The 19,763-nt window shown below is 42.1% G+C and overlaps 1 protein-coding gene across 2 annotated transcripts in view; it reads left to right on the top strand.

The window, feature by feature from the left end:
- The window catches only part of LOC124175343 (serine/threonine-protein phosphatase 4 regulatory subunit 1-like), a 133,368-nt gene that overhangs the window by 19,557 nt on the left and 94,048 nt on the right, over positions 1-19,763 (top strand). Inside the window, exons 1-2 of one of the 2 annotated variants that reach the window (XM_046555482.1) lie at positions 3,039-3,224; positions 7,746-7,905. In XM_046555482.1, the coding sequence (XP_046411438.1) occupies positions 3,179-3,224; positions 7,746-7,905 (206 nt within the window). In that variant the 5' untranslated portion in view covers positions 3,039-3,178. Of the gene's footprint in view, positions 1-3,038; positions 3,225-7,745; positions 7,906-19,763 lie in introns of those variants that run through there. The other variant, XM_046555481.1, reaches the window with a different exon arrangement.

Below are 19,763 nucleotides of genomic sequence, written 5' to 3'. Positions count from 1 at the left end.
GAAAAATAGAGAGAAATCACTGATCGGTAATTACGCACGCATCGGTATGTAAACCTGTTGTTTCTTTTCATTCGTCGTTCTTTCCCATCCATTGTCATTATCGATAACGGTAACACCTAGCTATACGTAAGAGAAAAAACACACACACACGTGTACGAGGAGGAAACGCCGCGTGCTCGGCGGATGCTCGACGAAACTCGGATCCCCGTATTTTAATAAATTGTCGCAAGCCTTCGGGCCTCTCTTCTCCCTCTCCTCCCTCTCGACTGTCTGACGTCACCGTTATGCCACCACGAATATACGCCGAACACCGTATATACACAGGTATACGTATACATGTACGTGCGTGTACGACGTTGTATGCTCCGCTGCAGTCCATGTACACACGCTCGGCGTCGTCGACGGAATCAATGAATGACTCCGAGCTACGAGCAGAGAGAGGGGGAGAATAAGGAGCGCTGCAGCGCGGCGATGGTATGCAACGGGTATTAAAGAGGCGACTACGTACGTAAACCCCGCACATCCAAGCGAGAGAGAGAGAGAGAGAGAGAGAGAGAGAGAGAGAGAAACGAAAGAAGGTGCAGAGAAAGATAAGGAAGGAGGAAAGAGGAAAATAATAGTCAACTACGCGCACGCGCATGGATTGATTTACACGTAAACCTGTGTGTGTATATATATATATATATATGTGTATGTGTGCGTGTGTGCGCGTACCTGTACTATCTGTACAAGTAGTAAGTAAACTCCGTACACGTACGATACATAGTAGGTATACTTATACTCATACTTATAATATGTATCACGCAACGTCTGCAGGTAAAACAACAACACCGACGACAACGACAACAACAACAAAAATTAATATCATCCCGCACCCACTCGCTCACCCGCTGATATCGTACGTGTGTAGAACGTAGTCGGTATACACATAATACTATATCCTCCGATACGAGCCCTTATCTTCAACCTCCTACCCGACGTGCAGTGTTTTTTTTTTCTTTTTCTTTCATTTTTTTTCTTCCCTTCGGTGCAAGAACGAGCGGCGCGCCCAACCCTCCTCCTCGCCCCTCCCTTCCCCTCACCGCCCTCCTCGCGGATCCCGATACCTACGAATCCACGTACCCGTACGTACGCACAACGACGTTTAGCACACGAAGAGACGCGCGCACGCGCGACCCCCACACCTGTGACTGAATCCCCCCCCCCCCCCCCTCACCGCCCACTTCATCCCCATCGCGAGCGCACCGTTTATCGATCGCGGGCGTCGACGTCGACGCCGAACAGTGGCGCCCTCCCTCCTCCTTCGCCCTCTGACGCGCTTCCGCCGCGAGATGAACCCCCTCCCACCACCACCACCACCACCACCACCACCACAGCCACCCCCTCGTTCTCTCGCCGATTCGCGCGCCGACACCGCCGCACCTATCGTCATCAGCCCTGCAGCCTAGTATATTTCTCTCGGCGTCGAGCCTAGGAGGAGGCCGCGCAGCTCGCGAATAACTTTTTCTCTCTCTCTCTCTCTCTCGACAATCAGTGTTTATTCTCGTCTCGTCTCGTCTCGTCTCGTCTCGTCGTCCAAGTCTTGTTGTGTGCCGTGACAACATGTACGTTATACCCACGTACGTGAAAAACTTGCAAGAACCTTCGCCGCCGTTACGGACCGAATTAGTGTCGTTTCTCGCGACCGCTCGCTGCTTGCACCGACACTCTTCTCGTCTCGCCTCACCTCGCCCCTCACCCTGCGTCGCCCCGTCGTCGTCGTCCAACGCCACCGTCGTACCAGTGCGATACGTTACGCGATCGAGGTATGTCCGCGTGGGGCGAACCTCGGATCGACCTCCCCCACCTTACCCCCTTACCACCTACCCTTGTCACGCCTCCCGGGGTTCGTCGACTCCGGTACACCTTACGGCGTCATTTTACAACGCGGTATCGGGATCACGCCGGATATTCTTCGCGTATTCGAGTACCGCGGGTTAATAATACGTATGTGTGTGTACGTGTAGGTGTACGCACGGAGCACACACCCTAACCTTAAACCTAACCTAACCTAACCTAACGCAACCCCGAGACTCGAGGCGACACCAAAGTGCGGCGAGTGACTCGAGTGATGATTTTTCCCGATTCTTCTTCTTCTTATTCTCTCCTTTCGCGTCTTATCTTTGTCTAAAACAGTGATTCGGACTGATCGGAAACACATTTTTCTTCGATCACTGATCGCGCGGTATTAATCATCGCGGTGAAGCGATTGTTGAGCATCTGGAATTGATAATATCGGATGATAAAATGACTACATCGGCTGTTGAATGAGAGTGCGTGTGTTGTACGAGTCGCTGCTGCAACGGAGACACGCAGAATTTGGAAAATAAAATAACGCCGAGGATGAAGAAGAAGAAGAAGAAAGAGGAGGAGGATAAGGAGAAGACGAAGGCGAATGACCTATAGCTGTTTCGTCGGTGCCTGCGTCTCTCTGAATAGAAGAATTGTTTGTGTTAACGATGAAGATTTCTGCCAATTCGTCGCCGATGTCGTGTATCCATGACTGTTTAAGTAATAATTCAGTGCACGGAACGAAGAAGGTTAAACCGAATCTGTCATCAATCCGTCAGACGATGTCCATAAGATTATAATATACCGTACTACGATCACTGTGCATCGAGTTGTTTGTTTGCGGTTTTTTTTTTTTTTTTTTATCTCATCTTTTTTTTTTACTACTTATTTATTTTTATTTCACTTTGAAACATTACTCCGCAGTTCGAGATCCGCAAACGACGTTTAAAACGTAATCCATATAGCCGGCCGGAACTTGTGAACGTGGAAATGTATTTGGATCGATGACGTGTTTTAGATTTTTATCTTTTAATCGTACGCGAAGACCGACAAAAGTTTTTTTAAATATCCGGAAGTAAAACAATAATCGCGTATCGGTAAATCTCGTTGCGGTGATTGCAATTTATGTATAAAAAATACACACAGTGTCTTTTTGCAGTGTAGTTTTTAAAAATTGTTAATTCAACGATTAGCCGAAGATATAATTCAGGATATTGTACGTTAACGAAGCGTTATACGACGCATATAAATATGTTATAAAACACGACGTACATGCAGTGATATTTTATTTTTTTTTTTTTATTTTTTTTATTTTGTTCCTTCTTTTCTCCTCCTCTACCTCGACACAATGTGGATACGTGAAGAAATCTCCGAGATCTTCAGACGGCGAATAGGTGAGCGTGGGAAAAATACCTCCTTTCACTCTCTCGATAATATATGCCTCAACCCTACGGCATATTGTAAAATTATAAAACAGGCAGGGCAATACTCGTTTACAAATGACAATAATAATCGTCGTAATAACGGTAATGATTAAATAATAATAATAACATCAACAACAACAACAACAACAATAACAAACGAGCAATCGAGCAGCGGAAAGATGCGTTGCGTACAAAATCGTTGTCGATCTTAAAGAAACAAATAAAAGTATACGTCATGTATTCTCTGCTCTCCTAAAAACACGTCACAACTGTACTTCAATTATGCTTTTTCTTTCAACTACGTGCATCATCAGTCCTACGGTTGTTTCTGGTGAATGGCTATAATTGCAGCTGCAGTTTTGTTGAACGAAAATTAGTAACGCTTAATTATATCGAAGTCTGGCGGGAGAAAGTAATGCAACAGGGATATATATACATTATACATACGTATGAAACGATTTCATAAAAATTCGTCAAATTTAAATGAAGAACTTGTTTCGAGTACCTGAAGAATTATCGAATAAACGTAGGTTATCGTTGTTTGCGCAGTAATTAATTTTTTTTTTTTTTTTTTTCTCGTACAGAATGTAAAATGAAGTTGTTTAAAAATTAAAATCCTGGCAAATGGCATCTTATTGCGGAATAAAAGCTGGATAACCGTGGGGGGAGATCTCTTTGAGCAATTGCATAATGCATATCGTACGCATGATGCATTAGCGATTTTCAACTGTTGAGTTGTCTCGAGATGCGGGAAGCAGGAAGGGAAGGATCAAGGCTCTCGCACTCTGTAGGTACGAGCCTTCGCCCTAATGGTTTGTTATTGATCTTATACCTCCGCGCCTTCCTTCCTTCCTTCCTTCCTTCCTGGTCGTCACAGCGGCAGATTCCTCAGTTACAATTATTGCGGCTTTAGTCAAAATTACGTTAATTTTTCGTTTTTTCCCATTCATTATTTATTAAATACGCCGTGTAAATCGGTTTTTTTCAATCCTGATCGAATCTCCGCGTTGTTCCGTACATGTTCTGCAATAATATCCAACCGCTTGTGTATAAGCAAGTTTTGAAGCAGTGTTCGAGTATCGTGACGACGAATATTGGCGCGTCGTAAGATTTTTTTTTTCCCTAAATTTCTTCATTCATCCTTTTTGCGCTGTATAACCTATACTTTGATTGAAATACATATTGGACACTGTAATATTTTTCATTTTTCCATGTATCCGGACGTATATATTTGTATCGAATGATTTTTTCTTTAAATCTCTCTGCCGCAATTCCGTTAAAAAAAAAAAAAAACAAGGGTGGTCAGTGGTCAGGGAATACTGGAAAATCTCGAAATGTCATGGAATTCTGAAATTTTTAAATAGTCAGGGAAGTGTCAGGAGTTTTTGCGGAAAGTCGGGGATTCGTAAAAAAAAAAAAACATTGTAAACAATTTATCCGAATTGGTCAGAGAAAATTGCAAGATTTTTATTTTCCGGAAAACTCGTAAAAGTCAGGGATTTTCTCGATGGAGATTTATTGGCCACCCTGAAAAATGATCATTTTGTGAGTATTGAAAACTTTGATATCCTTACGTTTCCATTCACTTTCCATACCGATTACAATTTCTTTGTCATTTGTACCTCACACTTTATCCTAGTTATCCATAACGAGTTACCGAATATATCGTTCCAATTTGTAAGAGAATTTCCGTCCACGGAAAAATGTCGTCGGGGTGTATAATTTTGCAAGGGAAAATCGAACCGTACTCCGTGAGAAACGAAATGACAGGCACGAAACTAAATACCGGGATCAGTTTCCCCGGCTGTGGTAGGTAAGAATGATCGATCAATGACGATCATCTTGTTCCGCCGATCGTTTCAATTATGCGTTTCGAAGTAGCGTGCCGAGACTTTTCGCTTCGCCGCGTCTCGCCAGTTCGGTTCGTCGATCATCGTTCGATACGCCGATACATCCACGTCGTTATCGTTATCGTTATCGTTTGCCCGTTATCGTTGCCAGGTATACCTATCGCATCAACACGCATGCACGTGTGTAAGAACGCCGCGAGGCGTTTAACCCAGAAATCTTATCCACTGCTTATTTTTCATTTGCACTTTGACAATTTGATTATGTAGAAAGTAATGTAGCTGCGGTATATGCACGTACGTTTGTGTCATATTCGCGGTCGACGTTTAATTTTAAACGATTGTTTATCCCATTCTTTTGCGATTTCTAGTCGTTGATTATTGAATTGCAGCTGCTGAGCAGTAAAGAAATTTCTCTCGTCTCTGCGTTGGGTAAACAAATCACACATCAGAGAGAGACAGACAGAGTACGTAATTGAAATTAAAATTTGGAGAATTGTCGGCACTCCCGCAATTAATTCGATACACGTTAATGAGTCCGTGTAACGAGTGTTTGTGTTTTGCTGGGAAAAAACATTATTTCCGCAAATTTGAAAAAAGTGTGTGTTTTTTTTTTTTTGTTTTTCAACATTTTTCGCGTGTTATATTTGAAAAAATATACGTATACAATATACGCGATAATCAATATTATTGCAATAGGTACAAAACACAAAATATGACAGTTCGTTTTGTGATTGAAGTTTCTTACGGAAATCAACGTGTGTAAAACTTTTTTGCTCAGTATATATTTTATTGTTGGAGTAACAATGTTCCAAAAAATCTGTAACCGCGAGGTTTTAGTGGTACTGTTTGAAAAAAAAAATTCACATCATAATCCCAGGCAATCTAGACGAATCGCAGTTTCTCTAAATTAAAAAAAATAATATGTCGGATTTCAAGGGTTTGAAATTCGTCGAGATTGCGTGGCACGATGATGTGAATTTTTTTTTCAAACAGTACCACTAAAACCTCGCGGTTACAAACTTTTTTTGAAGATTATTACTCTTACAATAAAATATATACCGAGAAAAAAAAGTTTTCTCCGTGTCGAGTTCCATGATAAACATCGATCACGATGCGGACTGTCTCAGAGTTGGACGATGTAAAAATCTGAAAAAATTAGGCAAATGTTTTTGAAATATTCGAAGTTGATTTGCGGACAAAATTCGTCAACATACGTGACAAGCAGCACCCTAATGTATCCATATATTATATAGGTATATATATATGTATATACATACATATATCACGTATAGCTTATAACAATCCTTTTCACTGAAACCCTTGTCCAGATTTGACTGGACGTAATCCGGTGTGAAGGTAACACCGACAAAGAGGAAGAAGGCAGTCGCTGGTCTCGAGGAGAGAACAACGCGAATGTGTAGAGAGGAGAGCGGATAGATAGAAAGGGAGGACATGGAGAGAGAGGGGATGAAATGGGGTGGGTTTACTATACGGTCCCAGTCCGGGATCAATACTCTTGCGTCTTGCGATCATTCATCTTGCCACGCCCCTACGCTCTCTCCCACGCGTACCTTTTCTCTCTCTCACTCTCTCTCTCTCTCTCCTCTCGGGGCTGCGCCTTTGCCGTCGCCACAACTTCATCCCCCGTTTTCCCGACGCACCCTGCATGCACCGCGTCGCGTAATCGTCGATCCCACTCATCCTCCCCCCCGAACCTCATCTCCGATACTCGAATCGAGTCCTGTTATTGCAATCGTTAAATAACTGAAACCTGCAATGGTCAATTACTCGCCGAATGTTGGATAATTTCGATTTCTTTCAGCTGCTGGGAAATTAATAAACTTGGGAGGTTGTTGCGTTGCGGTTGTTGAGATTGGTGGAGAAAAGATGAGATTTTTTTTTTTTTTTGGCCAAGATTCATTTTAACCGAACGCATACATTTTCATCACGTTGAAGTTGGTAATTTTTTCGTTGCGATTTCATGCTCAGGGAAAAATCGTTATTTAGCGTTTTTGGAATCGTTGGAAATTCTGTATTACTGTAACAAAGCACAAAAATACTCGTATTTTCAACTCTTAGTTTTTTCAAAGTCGTTATAAAAATAAGATACGTAATGATTTTTTTCACCGATAAAGTAACTAACTTCAATCTCGTACATTTTCTATACTACACGAGCCAGGCTTTAAACTCAATTCGCTGGTTTCTTTGACCTAGGTTTAATTTTCGGATTTATAATTTATTCACCTACTTTACTCGGTTATTTTCCCACAACCTTGGCCCTGATTCGGTATACTCGGTAACTTTGAGACTTTCGAGTAGCTCTTCGGTTACGGCGGGTACTCGAAGTCTCGAACATCATCCACCACGTCGCCGACGAGAGGGACGATATTATATTACATACTCGATAAAATCGCTGTGCTTGAATTCGAGGGAAAAGTTAATCCCTCGATATTGTACCATCAGCAATTAACAACAAGTGTTCGTGTAAAACAGCTTTCCCGGGTAGCTTGTAACATTAGTTCACACGATACGTAAAACTTCTCGAACCGTTGCCGCCAAGCTTCCAACTTAATGCGTATAAATCAGTTCAATCTCGTCGCTTCGTTCGTTGAAAAATTTCACCGTTTCTACGTGTTCCCAGCTGTGGCAGACAAGGACGACGAGGAAATCGGCAGCGAGGCTGAAGACTGCAGCAGCGACGAGGGTGTCGGCGTCGATGGCGACGAGGGTGGAGGCGCCGATTATCCTTCCGCCCTGGTGAAGCTCCAGCTGGAGGCGGCATCGCCGACGATCTTCAACCGGTGAGTCCCAAAGACGTTCGTATTTAAGTTTGTAACGTGCATCTCCTCGGGGCGGGATTGAAATTCCGAATTTGAAAGGCTGCGAAAGCGATGAATTCGACATTTTTTCGTCGCGAGACTTGAAGCGAAGAAATCAAACTTCGACCAAACATCGAAAGTGTTTGAAAAGGCATAAATCCGACAAGTCGAAAGTTCCGAAAGTGCGAAAGTGAGAAAGTTTTGAAATACTTCAAAATGATTCAAGATTTTCAGTTCTCCAAATTTCTGGCTTGCTGAAATTTCATCGCTATGATTATTCTTTGTTTTTGGATTTTCGATATTTTCACGGACGGAATCCTGGTTATTCTGATTTTCAATTGTTTTCATTTCTTTCCACTCATCCGTCGAGTTAAACCCCGCTGTCCGAGTATATTTTAACCCGTCGGAATTTCACTCTGTCGAAACTTTATTTTTTCGAAACTTTGCTGTATCGTAATTTGAATTTTCCGAAGTCTTGCATTTCGTAAGTATGAGCCATTGGCTTTCCGACCATTCGAAGCTTTGTTGTTTCTTTCAAAGTTCCATTTTATTACTTCAAGTTTCTTCCAAATTAGGCGCTTTCGGAACTCTTCAAATTCGGAACTTTAACCTCGTCCCCCATCTTTTGGCGATTATTATATATAACTTTATAAAGTTACAACCCCCCCCCCCAAATCGTCGTCATCGTAGTATATCAAGTTATTGTCCGGATCTGCGAGAGACGAGAGATTATTGGTCGAATTGCACGATCTTCGTCCTCCAAGGTATCATATCTCCAATATACATATATACGATATACACACGTAGGTGGATATACGGCGATATGGGTTTTTCTCTCGTCGATTTTCCGCGCAGCTGCAGAGCCGCGCGTGTATCGGAGAGGATCGGGTCGAGGGCCACAAATTTATCCCGTGTTTAGGAATAGAATCGAAGGCTGCAGACGGGAAGAAGTAGAGTCAGAGGAAGCTGCCCGCCAGACATCGGGTATATTTGGCTTTGCGAGGGGTCCTGACTGACTGACTGCCTGCTACCCACACGGGGGGAGTCGTGAGAGAGAGAGAGAGAGAGAGAGCGAGAGGGAGGGAGGGAGGGAGGGACCGAAATGTCTTTATACTTATTTGTGGCGTAGAGACAACTCCGACTGTGCACAACGCAGCTATACGATATCTCACGAGGATGAAGTCGGTTACGTTACCCTGAACTATGCGTATGTTTTGGGAAAAAAAAAAAATCGATAATTCTCATCTTTACGACGACATTCGTCATTTAGTATATATACCCCTTGTGATGAACGAAACGTGTGTACGCTGGATTCGGAATTAAAACCAACTACCTTGAATGTCGCTGAGAACTTGGATAACCGGGAAAAATTGGGGAATTTTGAAAATTAGGACGGGAATTTTAAGTCTGTCGGTGAAAGAAACCGTCGATCTTACGAAAACGTTTCAAATTTTTTTTTTTTTCTCCCTGTCTCTGTCTCTATATCTGTGGAACAACGTATATGACCTGATTCAACTTGATTAATCTCCGTAAGCACGTGTTCAGTAGTATCAATTATATATTGCAGTTCTTTTTTATATTGTTTTGACTGGACTGTACCCGCTACACACCTGATACATTCTCAATCTTCTTCCTTCTTCTCTTCTCGATATCTCGGGCAGATGTCAAGGAATCTGTTGTGTCTATGTCTAAGATTGAAACAACTGTGATCTCCTTGATATCTGGGCTTGCAAAAGAAAAAAAAAGAAAATAGGTAAACAAAAAAAAGAAGAAAAAAAATCGTCTAGACGAAGGTGCAGCCTTGCTAGACTTATATATATGTTGGAAATGACGCATAACGAAATATGTGTGTACACACTCACACACACATATATATATATATAGGCCTTCCTCACCGCAAGTCATTATATAAACGTGATTTGGGTCATTTTCTTTTTTCATTCTTTTCTTTTTTTTCACTTCTGCCGGAAGGTCACATTGCTGCGTATCGTACGACGCACAAAAAAAAAAAGACAGCCATTATCCGCATATTACACCATTTAAAACAGTCGTTTCACTAAATTTTCTTACCTCTTTAACAAGTGGAAAAATTTTCTAAAGTCTATATATATTTGTTGGTTTTTTTTTAATTTTTGTTTTTTTTTTTTCTCCTTTTACGTACCCTTCGAAAAATTAGTTCTTAACCTCGAACGAAGGCTCGTGAAACTGGAACTCGGTAGCAAAATTTAAAAGGTGCGTCATCCGGTTTGAATTTTTTCAAACGCTCTAACCGAAATATCTCGAAAACTATACAAGTAAGAAGATGTTGTTGGTTTCGTTTTGTAGATAATTGAAGGTTCTTTATAAAAATGTCTTATCATTTGTATCAGCTTAGAACATGTGTAAGATAAAAATTAGTCAAAGGTAATAAGCATCTTCATTCGTTCAATCAATGCACGCAAATTTAAATGTTCATATCGAATACAATATGAATATTTTAGGTGTATAGTAGTCTCGACCTTTTTTTTTTCTAGAAATTTGACTATCTACAAAACGAAACCAAAAACAGCTTCTCAACTCGTACAGTTTTCGAGATATTTCGTTAAGGGCGTTTAAAAAACTCAAACCGGATTAGTCACCTTTTACAATTTGGTCACCGAGTACCGATTTTCACGAGGCTTCGTTTCAGGCTAAGAATCATGATTTCGGAGCGTGTGTAAGGAGAAAACAGTTGAAAAAAAAGAAAAACCACCCCAACATATACATACACTGAGAGAAATTTTTAGTTCCGGTTTTTAGAATTTTGTATATATATATACACACGCTATACATATACATATACACACACGCATATACAGATCATCCGCATACGTAGGTTCTTGTATATAAGAAGTCCGTCCAGACGAGGACGCGCTGGCGGAGGGTTAACGCGGCCAAATATACGCGGTGTGTCAGCGTCGCGGCGCGCGGCGTCGCGACGATTCGTCCCTCGATGAGGTCAACGTCATTTGTTCCATCCTCCGCGCGTTAACGCCTGCACTGCCGATTATTACCCGTTGCCCCGATATTTTTCTCATCGTACCTTATTATTTGTACCTTGCAATTTTTTTTCACCCTCATATAATTTTTATTTTTCTTATCTTCTCCCCCCCTATCGATATTCCTTACAATATTCGTACACGAACTAATGTTTTAGTCGATATTGCGTATATGTTGTTATTGTTTCGTGCGAAGGATAGGGCTTAAAATAAAAAAAAAAAAACACAAAAACATGAAGGTACGAATTTTCCACGGTTTACGCACGTAGGTATAAACATTACTCTTTTACTAACGATCTTTTTTTTTTTTTTTTCTTCTACACGGAAAAATTTGACAAACTGTGATTAAATTTTCGAAATTTTATTAGAATTTTTATGCGACTTTGACCCAAAATCAGGGGGTGAAGAAAGTTACGGACTAGAATAATTTTCTTGATTACGCAACAGGTATAAAATTATTGTCAATATTTTCTTGCTTCGTACTACAAGCTTCTGAATTTTTCACGGCTGCGTATTGAAGGAAAAATAACTTACGATTTTCCACCGCAGCAACCTCTGAAAATTTTTTTTTTACGTTAAGAGAAAGATTTAGGGAAAAATATGAGCGTTCCAAGTTATGTGGAAAATCGCGATCTGTTGATTTTTTATTTTTACACGTTTCCGAAATATCACTCGCATCGATCACAATATCAATTCACTTCACAAACAAGACCCGCGCATGTAATATCAAATATTCGGTTGATGTCTGAGAAGTGTATCCGACGATCTTTTCATTGTCATCGTCGATCTAATAAAATGGTCAATAATTCAATATGAAATCGTAATTTAAGAGTAAATAATATTCCCGATTGCCATACAACGTTGTGATTATGGATACCGATATTTGATTTGAATACAAAAGTTTGGAAAGAAACAATAATTGAAGTGGTGCGACGTGTGTATCTAAAAAAAAAAGAAAGAAAGAAAAAAAAAAGTTGTTCAAGTTTTTGACAGAATCTTTTTCTTTTTAACCCAAACAAACTTTTCACGGGGTTTTCACACGGTTAAAAATTGTGAATTTTTTTTTACTTTTTATTTTTTTTTGTTTTCTATCCACGAAACACCCTACCGCGTATTATGTGTATGGTATGTGTGCGCGTAGGTATGCACGCGTATAAATATAAAGAAGTTTGGTAGCCGAGGAGGGAATGAATACATGCAGGGCTAAATTTAATTCGCGATCGGCCGAGCCGTCTAGATTGCGTCTAGACAAGCCGAGCCGAATCGTGGGCGCCGCAGCGATGTCCCATCAGCGTCTGTCACTTGCGCTCTATTTTCACTCTGTTTCAACTCTATTTTAGCGAGACCGAGATTTCTCTCTCTCTCTTTTAATTTTTTTTTTCTTTTTTTTTTTTTTTTTTTTACCATACCGGCACGTATTACACACGCCTCGTGCGGTTATTGTTTGGCGTTTGCACTTGTTGTTGATTGTGTATTATTTAAATACTCGATAAGTTGGTGTTGAAACGTGTAAAAGTATTTAGTTTGGTACTTTTTACCTGCGTTAAAGAAAAACATTGTACCGGGTACGCAGAAAGTGAAATTCAGTGTTTATACGATTCCGTAATCAGCAAAAAAAATAAATTCGTACGTTTTAGTTGGTGTATATATGTATATGTATATTTTTTTTTTTCACATCTAGTCACTTATTCCATGTATTTGTTTACTCGGTGACAATTTTCATGCTGATACAGGAACAAATTGATGTTGAGACTATGTTTGAAAGCAGAGAAAATTTATTTTCGTACAAAACTGCACAAATTTTTCGAATGTCTATGTAAATGTGCATGCAGAATTGTTAAATTATATATCACAGGTATCCAATCACACCGATCGTGAACAGTCTACACTTGTATCGCATTGTTCTGTAATTGTCCAACGAAATTGATACGTCAGTGTGTAATCTTTTTTTGTTTTTTTTTCTCATTATCCTCCGAACTAAAAATTCGACGTTAATTTCATTACGAACTTATCGATGTATCGGAAAGCCTGGAAGAGGGACAAAGAATTGGGAAAATTTCCCGTACACCCAATAGGGCAACAAAGAAACGAATTAGGCGCGATAATCGGTCCACGCAATCCTAGGACCCGTATACGTGTACATACATATACATATACACACACGCGTATGCATGAAATAATACAAGCTGCTCGCGTACGTGTTCGATACACACACGCACTATACTTGGTTTGGTTATCCCAGCAGGGATCTGTCGTTATCTTGGCAGGCGCCGATGAACGGAATACCTACGAGGGCACGCGCCGCTTCCTCCTCCTCATCCTCCTCCTCCTCCTCATCCTCCTCCTCATCCTCCTTTTACTTCTTCTGTTGCCGCCGCTTCTCCCGATCGCCGAACTGCTGCTTCTTCTCATTGTTGGCTGACCATCTGCCCTCCTCCCCAACCGTGCCGTTTCTCGTTGTCCCGATGACGATGGTTTAATTATTAATTCGTTCTCCGGTTATGCGTACCTGCGTGAAACGGCAGTGATCTATGAATATGTAAGGATATCGTACAATCGGTCTCCGCATGATCGTTGTTTCTAAAACGAAGACATAACTAGACGTAGAAGATATCGATGAAAAAAAAAAAGAAAAAGAAACGCACGTACGAGCAGTATTCCAACATACTTTTACAGTGCTGGTAAATTTTCCACACACTCTCAGAATTTCGTTTATCGCGTAATCTGGAAAATCTGGAAAACCTGAAAATTGTCGGTGTATTTTTAATTTGGTCATGGAGAAAGAATTGAAAATATCGTTCCTTTATCGCGGGAATCGGCACAGAGTCGAGTAACTTACTTAATAGAACTGGGAAAACGTGAAATTTGTTTTTCCCCCCCGAAAAAATGTTTCTTCTCAACCACCATCCTGCCGTTGCCGCATCTTGCGAGAGAAAATTCTCGCTGTAATATTAACGCGTGTAGCCGGCAATTCGCGATACTTACTCTACACCTCATTCTTATTCACAGTCGTAGGTATAGGTATCGCAACTCACGACGCGCGTACAATTGTAGGTAGACATATACCTGTACGCCAGCAGACGGCGGCTGCATGACGATGCAACGCGTTCCGCGTCCTGCGCCTCCTGCAGGTAAAATGCAGGCTACACCTGGACACCCCACCATTCCCTCCCCTATCCTATCCTACACGGTGGTACTAAACTTCTTTATGTACCCCCGTATTGCGTACAGGCGTGTGCGGCGTTATGTTTATTATTGTGCATGCATGCACCGAATTCGAGTAAGCTCATAGGTGTACGTATTCTCCGCGTGTAACGTCACCACCATCGTCATCGTCGTCATCGTCGTCATCGTCGTCATCGTCGTCATCATCGTCACCACCACTACCAACGGTCGGGCACACGCGCCGGCTCGGCTCGGCTGGCTACTCTCTTGACGCTTTATCTCTCACCTGCCCCCAGTCCCATCATCCCCCTTCGGTGAACACGCGTTACCACCATAGACACAACCTTATAATAACCCGTTTCTCAAACGTCGCGGATACGATACGACTCGATTCCTGACTGCGGATGAGAAGTAGATATAGAGAGAGAGAGAGAAGGAGAGAGGTAATTGGATGTTTGAATTACACTCGTACAGAGATATTGATTCCAATTCGACTTATTCTTATTTAGAGTTTCTTTTCTCTTCTTTTCTTTTTTTTTTTTTTGTTTTCGAGATGAAACGGAAAACTTCTCTTATGCATTCTTCGTATTTAATAATGGTTGTTACAATTGTACGCAAATGACAACGTCGAGTTACTTGTATCCCGACCTAAAAGCTACTTACCTACGTCGCTTAAAGCTGGTCGCTAATTTTATTTTATTCTACAATTTCTCCGGTGTCGCCTATAATGTGTAATTTTATACGTTCACCACTCTCGCAGTCATTTTACGCAGGTATACGTGTCTCGAGGGTGGTCCGAAGGTGTGGAAAGAAAAAAAGATGAAAGAGAAAAGGTGAGATTTGGCGAAAGAGATTCCTCGTCGATATGTAGGTACCGCGACGTGTAACAAACGTAAAATATTCGAGAAAAGCTATAGGCCTGTAAACCGCGAGTGCTTTTCTTCGACTTTACCAGCTTTTCTCTGGTATTCGAATCCGTTTCGCGAGTCTGACGCGAATCGTCGTACCGCGAGAAAAGCGTTGGTTTTCTCCGATATCGCGGCAGATCGAAACCGTTTGTATCATATACGTAGCGGAGGTGATGGGTAAAGCTACGTCTACGTTGCGTACATCTTGTGCCGATGTAACGAAAACATTTTATAAAGTTTTTCTACGTCGATTCGATGCAGGCACCGCGTGAGAGACAACTTCGACAGCGACAGCTGCCGAACGATTCTACTGGAAATGTTAAGTAAACCAGAATACGTATTGACGTTAATCAGGGTTTAGGGTTTGGTCAACGAGCATCATCCACGTTTTACACGATATTGGTAGAAGAGGAATTTTCGGTGAGAAATTGACAAGGAGAGTTGCTTGAACAATGTTTCAGGTAAGACTTTGCGCGTGTATCGTTGCAGGGTGTGGAGAATTTTTGGTTTTTCATCAAAATAACGTCGAAACGTGGAGACTAAAAAAAAAAAAAAATGACGGAAATCTTTTCGGAGATTCCATGGTACTTGAGGGTGCTGTGTGTATACGGATGGAGTTTAATGTATTGTCGAGAAGCGAAGGAAAAAGATGATGAAAATTCTGACTGACGTGTATCGTGAAAGCTGGTCGATGTAGAGAGAGAGGGAGAGAGAGAGAGAGAGACAGAGGGATCGAGAGGGATGAAATGGGATGGTAAAAGCTGTAAAGGCTCGTGCCCGTCGACAGCTGCCATCCCCGTCCCTCGCAAAGCGACCGTCGACTCCCCGATTCACATCGAGCGAGTTTTAAAATTCGAACCCTGGTGTAACAAGGAGAGAAGAAGAAAAAGAAGAAGAAGAAGAAGAAGGCGAAAATAATAATAATAGGGATAATAATTCTCTGCTCTACATACCTGTGTATATATATGCATGTGCGGATGCAGCTCGTGTCCGAAGCTTTGCCCGGTCCGATCCGATAGAACCCAAGATTTAGGTACACCGGGGTATATTTAATGCAACCTGCACCTGGAAAAATACTACCTAATACCTATTGCTGCACCGTCGGGATTTATATACATATATAATATGTAATAGTTGAATTTCTTATCTTACCGTAGTTCGCTTGTTTTTTTTTTTTTAATGTAAATAACACAGGTCTGGAAAAGAACGTTTCATCTTAGCTGTATGGCGTGTTGTTGGTAAATGTTATGTTTTGTAGTTCGAGTGCGATGTATCAAAAAATTACTTCCATTTCCCTCCGTCACGTGCAGTATTCTTGCAAAATACAAGGTGTTTGCATAAAAAAAGCATAACAATAATGAAAAACACCGTCATTTCGTTACAATGAATTAAACAATATTTCTTATAGAATTTAACGAACAATTTCTTTAGGAAATGTATTTAACATTCCGTGTTCATTCTTTTCGCCTATAATACGAAACCTTTTCTTCTTCTCGTTGATACACCTTCGAACACGCTTTCCGCTTTCCATTTTTCCCTGTTTCTTTTTATTCTCGAGTCTCACTCTGATGCGCATTGAATTGAAGTAAGAAGTCCCTTTTTTGCATGGGATTTTTCGAATCAAGAACAGGATACCAGATTTCGAATTAAACGGGAGTTTCACTTTAAATGAAAGTTCAAACACATGTGGAAGAAAAAACCGGACGCGATGGAACTTTTTGAGTATTTTTCCCGGTTTCAGTGAGTGAAAATCTATAAGAAACAGTTTAAAAAACCTGTGCAGGTTTTCGGTTACAGACCTGTGTACCTATTTAAATACCTCATCCTGATTCTTTGTAGCTGAATGCGGATAAGTGTAATTACTGAATGAGGACGAAGTTGGCAACGTTGCAGTAACAATGCATGTTTAGGAAAAATCGTTACTCGGCCCATTTAGCGTTGTTTGAAATTTAGTAAACTATGATAGACAAAACGCACTCATATATTTCGCCAAGTCAACTTCTGTGAATCGGGAAAATTAGTATGTAAAATACGGAATTCGTGCGTTTTACTTACCGTTAGTCGTACGATCGACTGCTACTGGATTCCATGTATTACCCGCATCTCTCGATATTGCGAAACGTTTTTACCTCTCGTTGCGCCAAATATTGCGAACTAATTTATCCTCGTCAAACATCTCTGCTTGAACGAATTTTTTCCGACCAAGACAAGTGTACACCCTCTTATTTTCCAAAATTGTGAATCTCTCGATTCGTCTAAAACGAATCGCCAGAGGGTTGGGCATTTAAAATTCATGTTCCAGGTAATTTTATAACCAGGGATCGAACAGATACAACGAAAAAAATTGAACAATTGGACCAGGGTCAATAACCGGTACACTTACCTTATGCTTGCAACATCTGGCGCGTCTTCATCTCGCTTTCAACATCCCTTACCTACGGCGAAGAAGCTCATCGCGCCGCCACCTGCGCTCACTTCTCGTACCTACAATGTTGTTGGATACAGAGAGAGAAAGAGAGAGAGAGACTTGCGCAATTAAAGCGTAGTATCGTGCCGCAGGCTGCATCGTTGCAGCAGGCAAGGTGTGCAGCTTAATACCTCCGAACAACCTCCTCGTGCGTTAAGGTTTAAGATCGAGGCGCGCGCGCTCGGCTTTCTCGCATCTGTCCGATCCTCGGAGAAAGTTTCTCCATTATCTATCATCGCCTAGGTACCGACTCGGTGTAGCTTCTTCTCCTTCGCCCCTAAAAAATCTTGGACATCTGTTCTCCGCACGCGTCTTTGCCTTTGATGCACGGAAGGGAGGGGAAAATTGGTCTGTTTCTTTCTCCACCTATTCCTCAGCTCCTCACCCTCGCACCTCCCACGGCACTCGACGGTGTTCTTGTATTTCTTCCAACGTTCGATACAACACGCATGCGAATAGTTCGTACCGCCGTACCTACGCGGTGCGGTAAACGCACTCCTCTCGCATCCTGCTGCAGGCCCAGGTGCATGCTGCGGGAGCGAATGATCCTGACACATGGGTGTCGGGTATACGGTCAGATATGGGTATACCGTACCTGCGGTGTATGCCGGGGAATAAGACACGACGGTGAAATGTATTAGGGAAAAGAAAAACGAGGAGCCAGAAGGCGATGCGGATGCATCTGCTCGGGTCGGACGTTTGTGCATCGCGCCTATACGCGCGCGCGCGTGTGTGTGTGTGTGTGTGTGTCTGTGTGCACGTAAGACTTCGCTTCTTTAAATTTTGTCCAATACGCATGATTTCTTTCGTTCCCCGTTGTAACATCGTTATATTATACGAACGCTACGTTGTATTCGGAGTGGTCGGTGATCAGGGAATTCTGGAAAACCTGGTGATGTCATGGAATTGGGAAATGTCAGGAATTCGTTTGCTATAATATTTATTCTCATACAAAATACGCCCGACAATTTTTTTAAGCTTCGGACAAATTACACGGAATAGAAATTTTTTTACCGTCCTCTACTTTCATAAAAAAAAAAGGGAGATTAAACGGAAAATACGTATATATTTGTCAATTTGCTGTAAACAATTGTCGGGAAAGCTTGGAAAAGTCAATGAATTTCACGACGGAGATTCAGCCGCCAGGCACGTTATACGCCGTATTTGAAACGGGCGCAGCGACGTTTATACCGCCGTTTCACCATGGCTCAATCAATCCTTGAATCGGGGGTTTTTGTCTAGTAGCCGGTACAGTTTTTCCCCCCTTCCTCGTCCTTTTAGATATACATATAGGTATATACCGCGCAGCCTGCGGGAATAACGGCGATGAATTTATGTTCTCCTAACCCGAGCCAACCCTCCAGGTTTACCCTGCACGGTGATCCTGTCAGTGCCCCCCCCCCCCCCCCCCCCCCCCCCAAAGCAGGGAAAATTCCCGGCCGATTTTCCAGGTGCACATTTCACGTTTCTATAGAATTAAGAGGAGGTATAACGATCGAGCGTCAGACAGACACAGGCGGTATATGAGGATGAGAAAAACAAGCCCCGTCAAATTCTCGGCATTTTTATATCGATCTTCTCTCTGTACGCGGTTTTGAGTCTTCGGCTTCTTATATCGTCGTCAAACAATCCATCCATCCATCCATCCATCCGTGCATCGGCGATAATTCAGCCGCGGCTGAGTTCGGCTCGGGCACGCGTCTCGAGGCGAGAGGAGTACCCGAATATAACGAGAGATTTTCGAGACCTTTTACGGGGCACCGTGCCTCGCTGCATACGCCTTATGCCGCCGTGCTGAGAGAGAGAGAGAGAGAGAGAGAGAGGGAGAGAGGGAGAGAGAGAAAAGGCACAGCCTCGAAAACCGCCAGGTGCTACGCCGCGCCACCGCTTCGGGGGCCAAGGCTATTGTCCTCCGGAAATCGACGCGTCTTCCATAAGGCTGCCGAGGAGGAGCTCCGGCACCATTCGCCACCTTTCTCCCTCACTCGCTCACTCACTCTCTTTGCTTCCTCGACGAGAAAAGCTTTGTTCGCGTTAATTCAGGCCCTACGACAATTACCAAATACCGAACTCTCGCCGCATCTCGAATCCGTTGTAGGTTATAGATGGCGAAACAAAATGTTCCCGTGCACGGTTGGAGAAAAATAAGTATCGTAACATTTTTTTTTATGTATTACCGGGTGGAAGAAAACGACAAAAAAAAAGAAAATTAAAATTATCAATTAAATGTTGACGTGACAATTTAATCGTTGAAATCAGAATAATTTTTGTCATATTCGGTAA

The sequence above is a fragment of the Neodiprion fabricii genome, chromosome 2 (genome assembly GCF_021155785.1).
Source record: "Neodiprion fabricii isolate iyNeoFabr1 chromosome 2, iyNeoFabr1.1, whole genome shotgun sequence".
NCBI lineage: Eukaryota > Metazoa > Arthropoda > Insecta > Hymenoptera > Diprionidae > Neodiprion > Neodiprion fabricii.
This window is presented reverse-complemented; position numbering and strand designations above follow the sequence as displayed.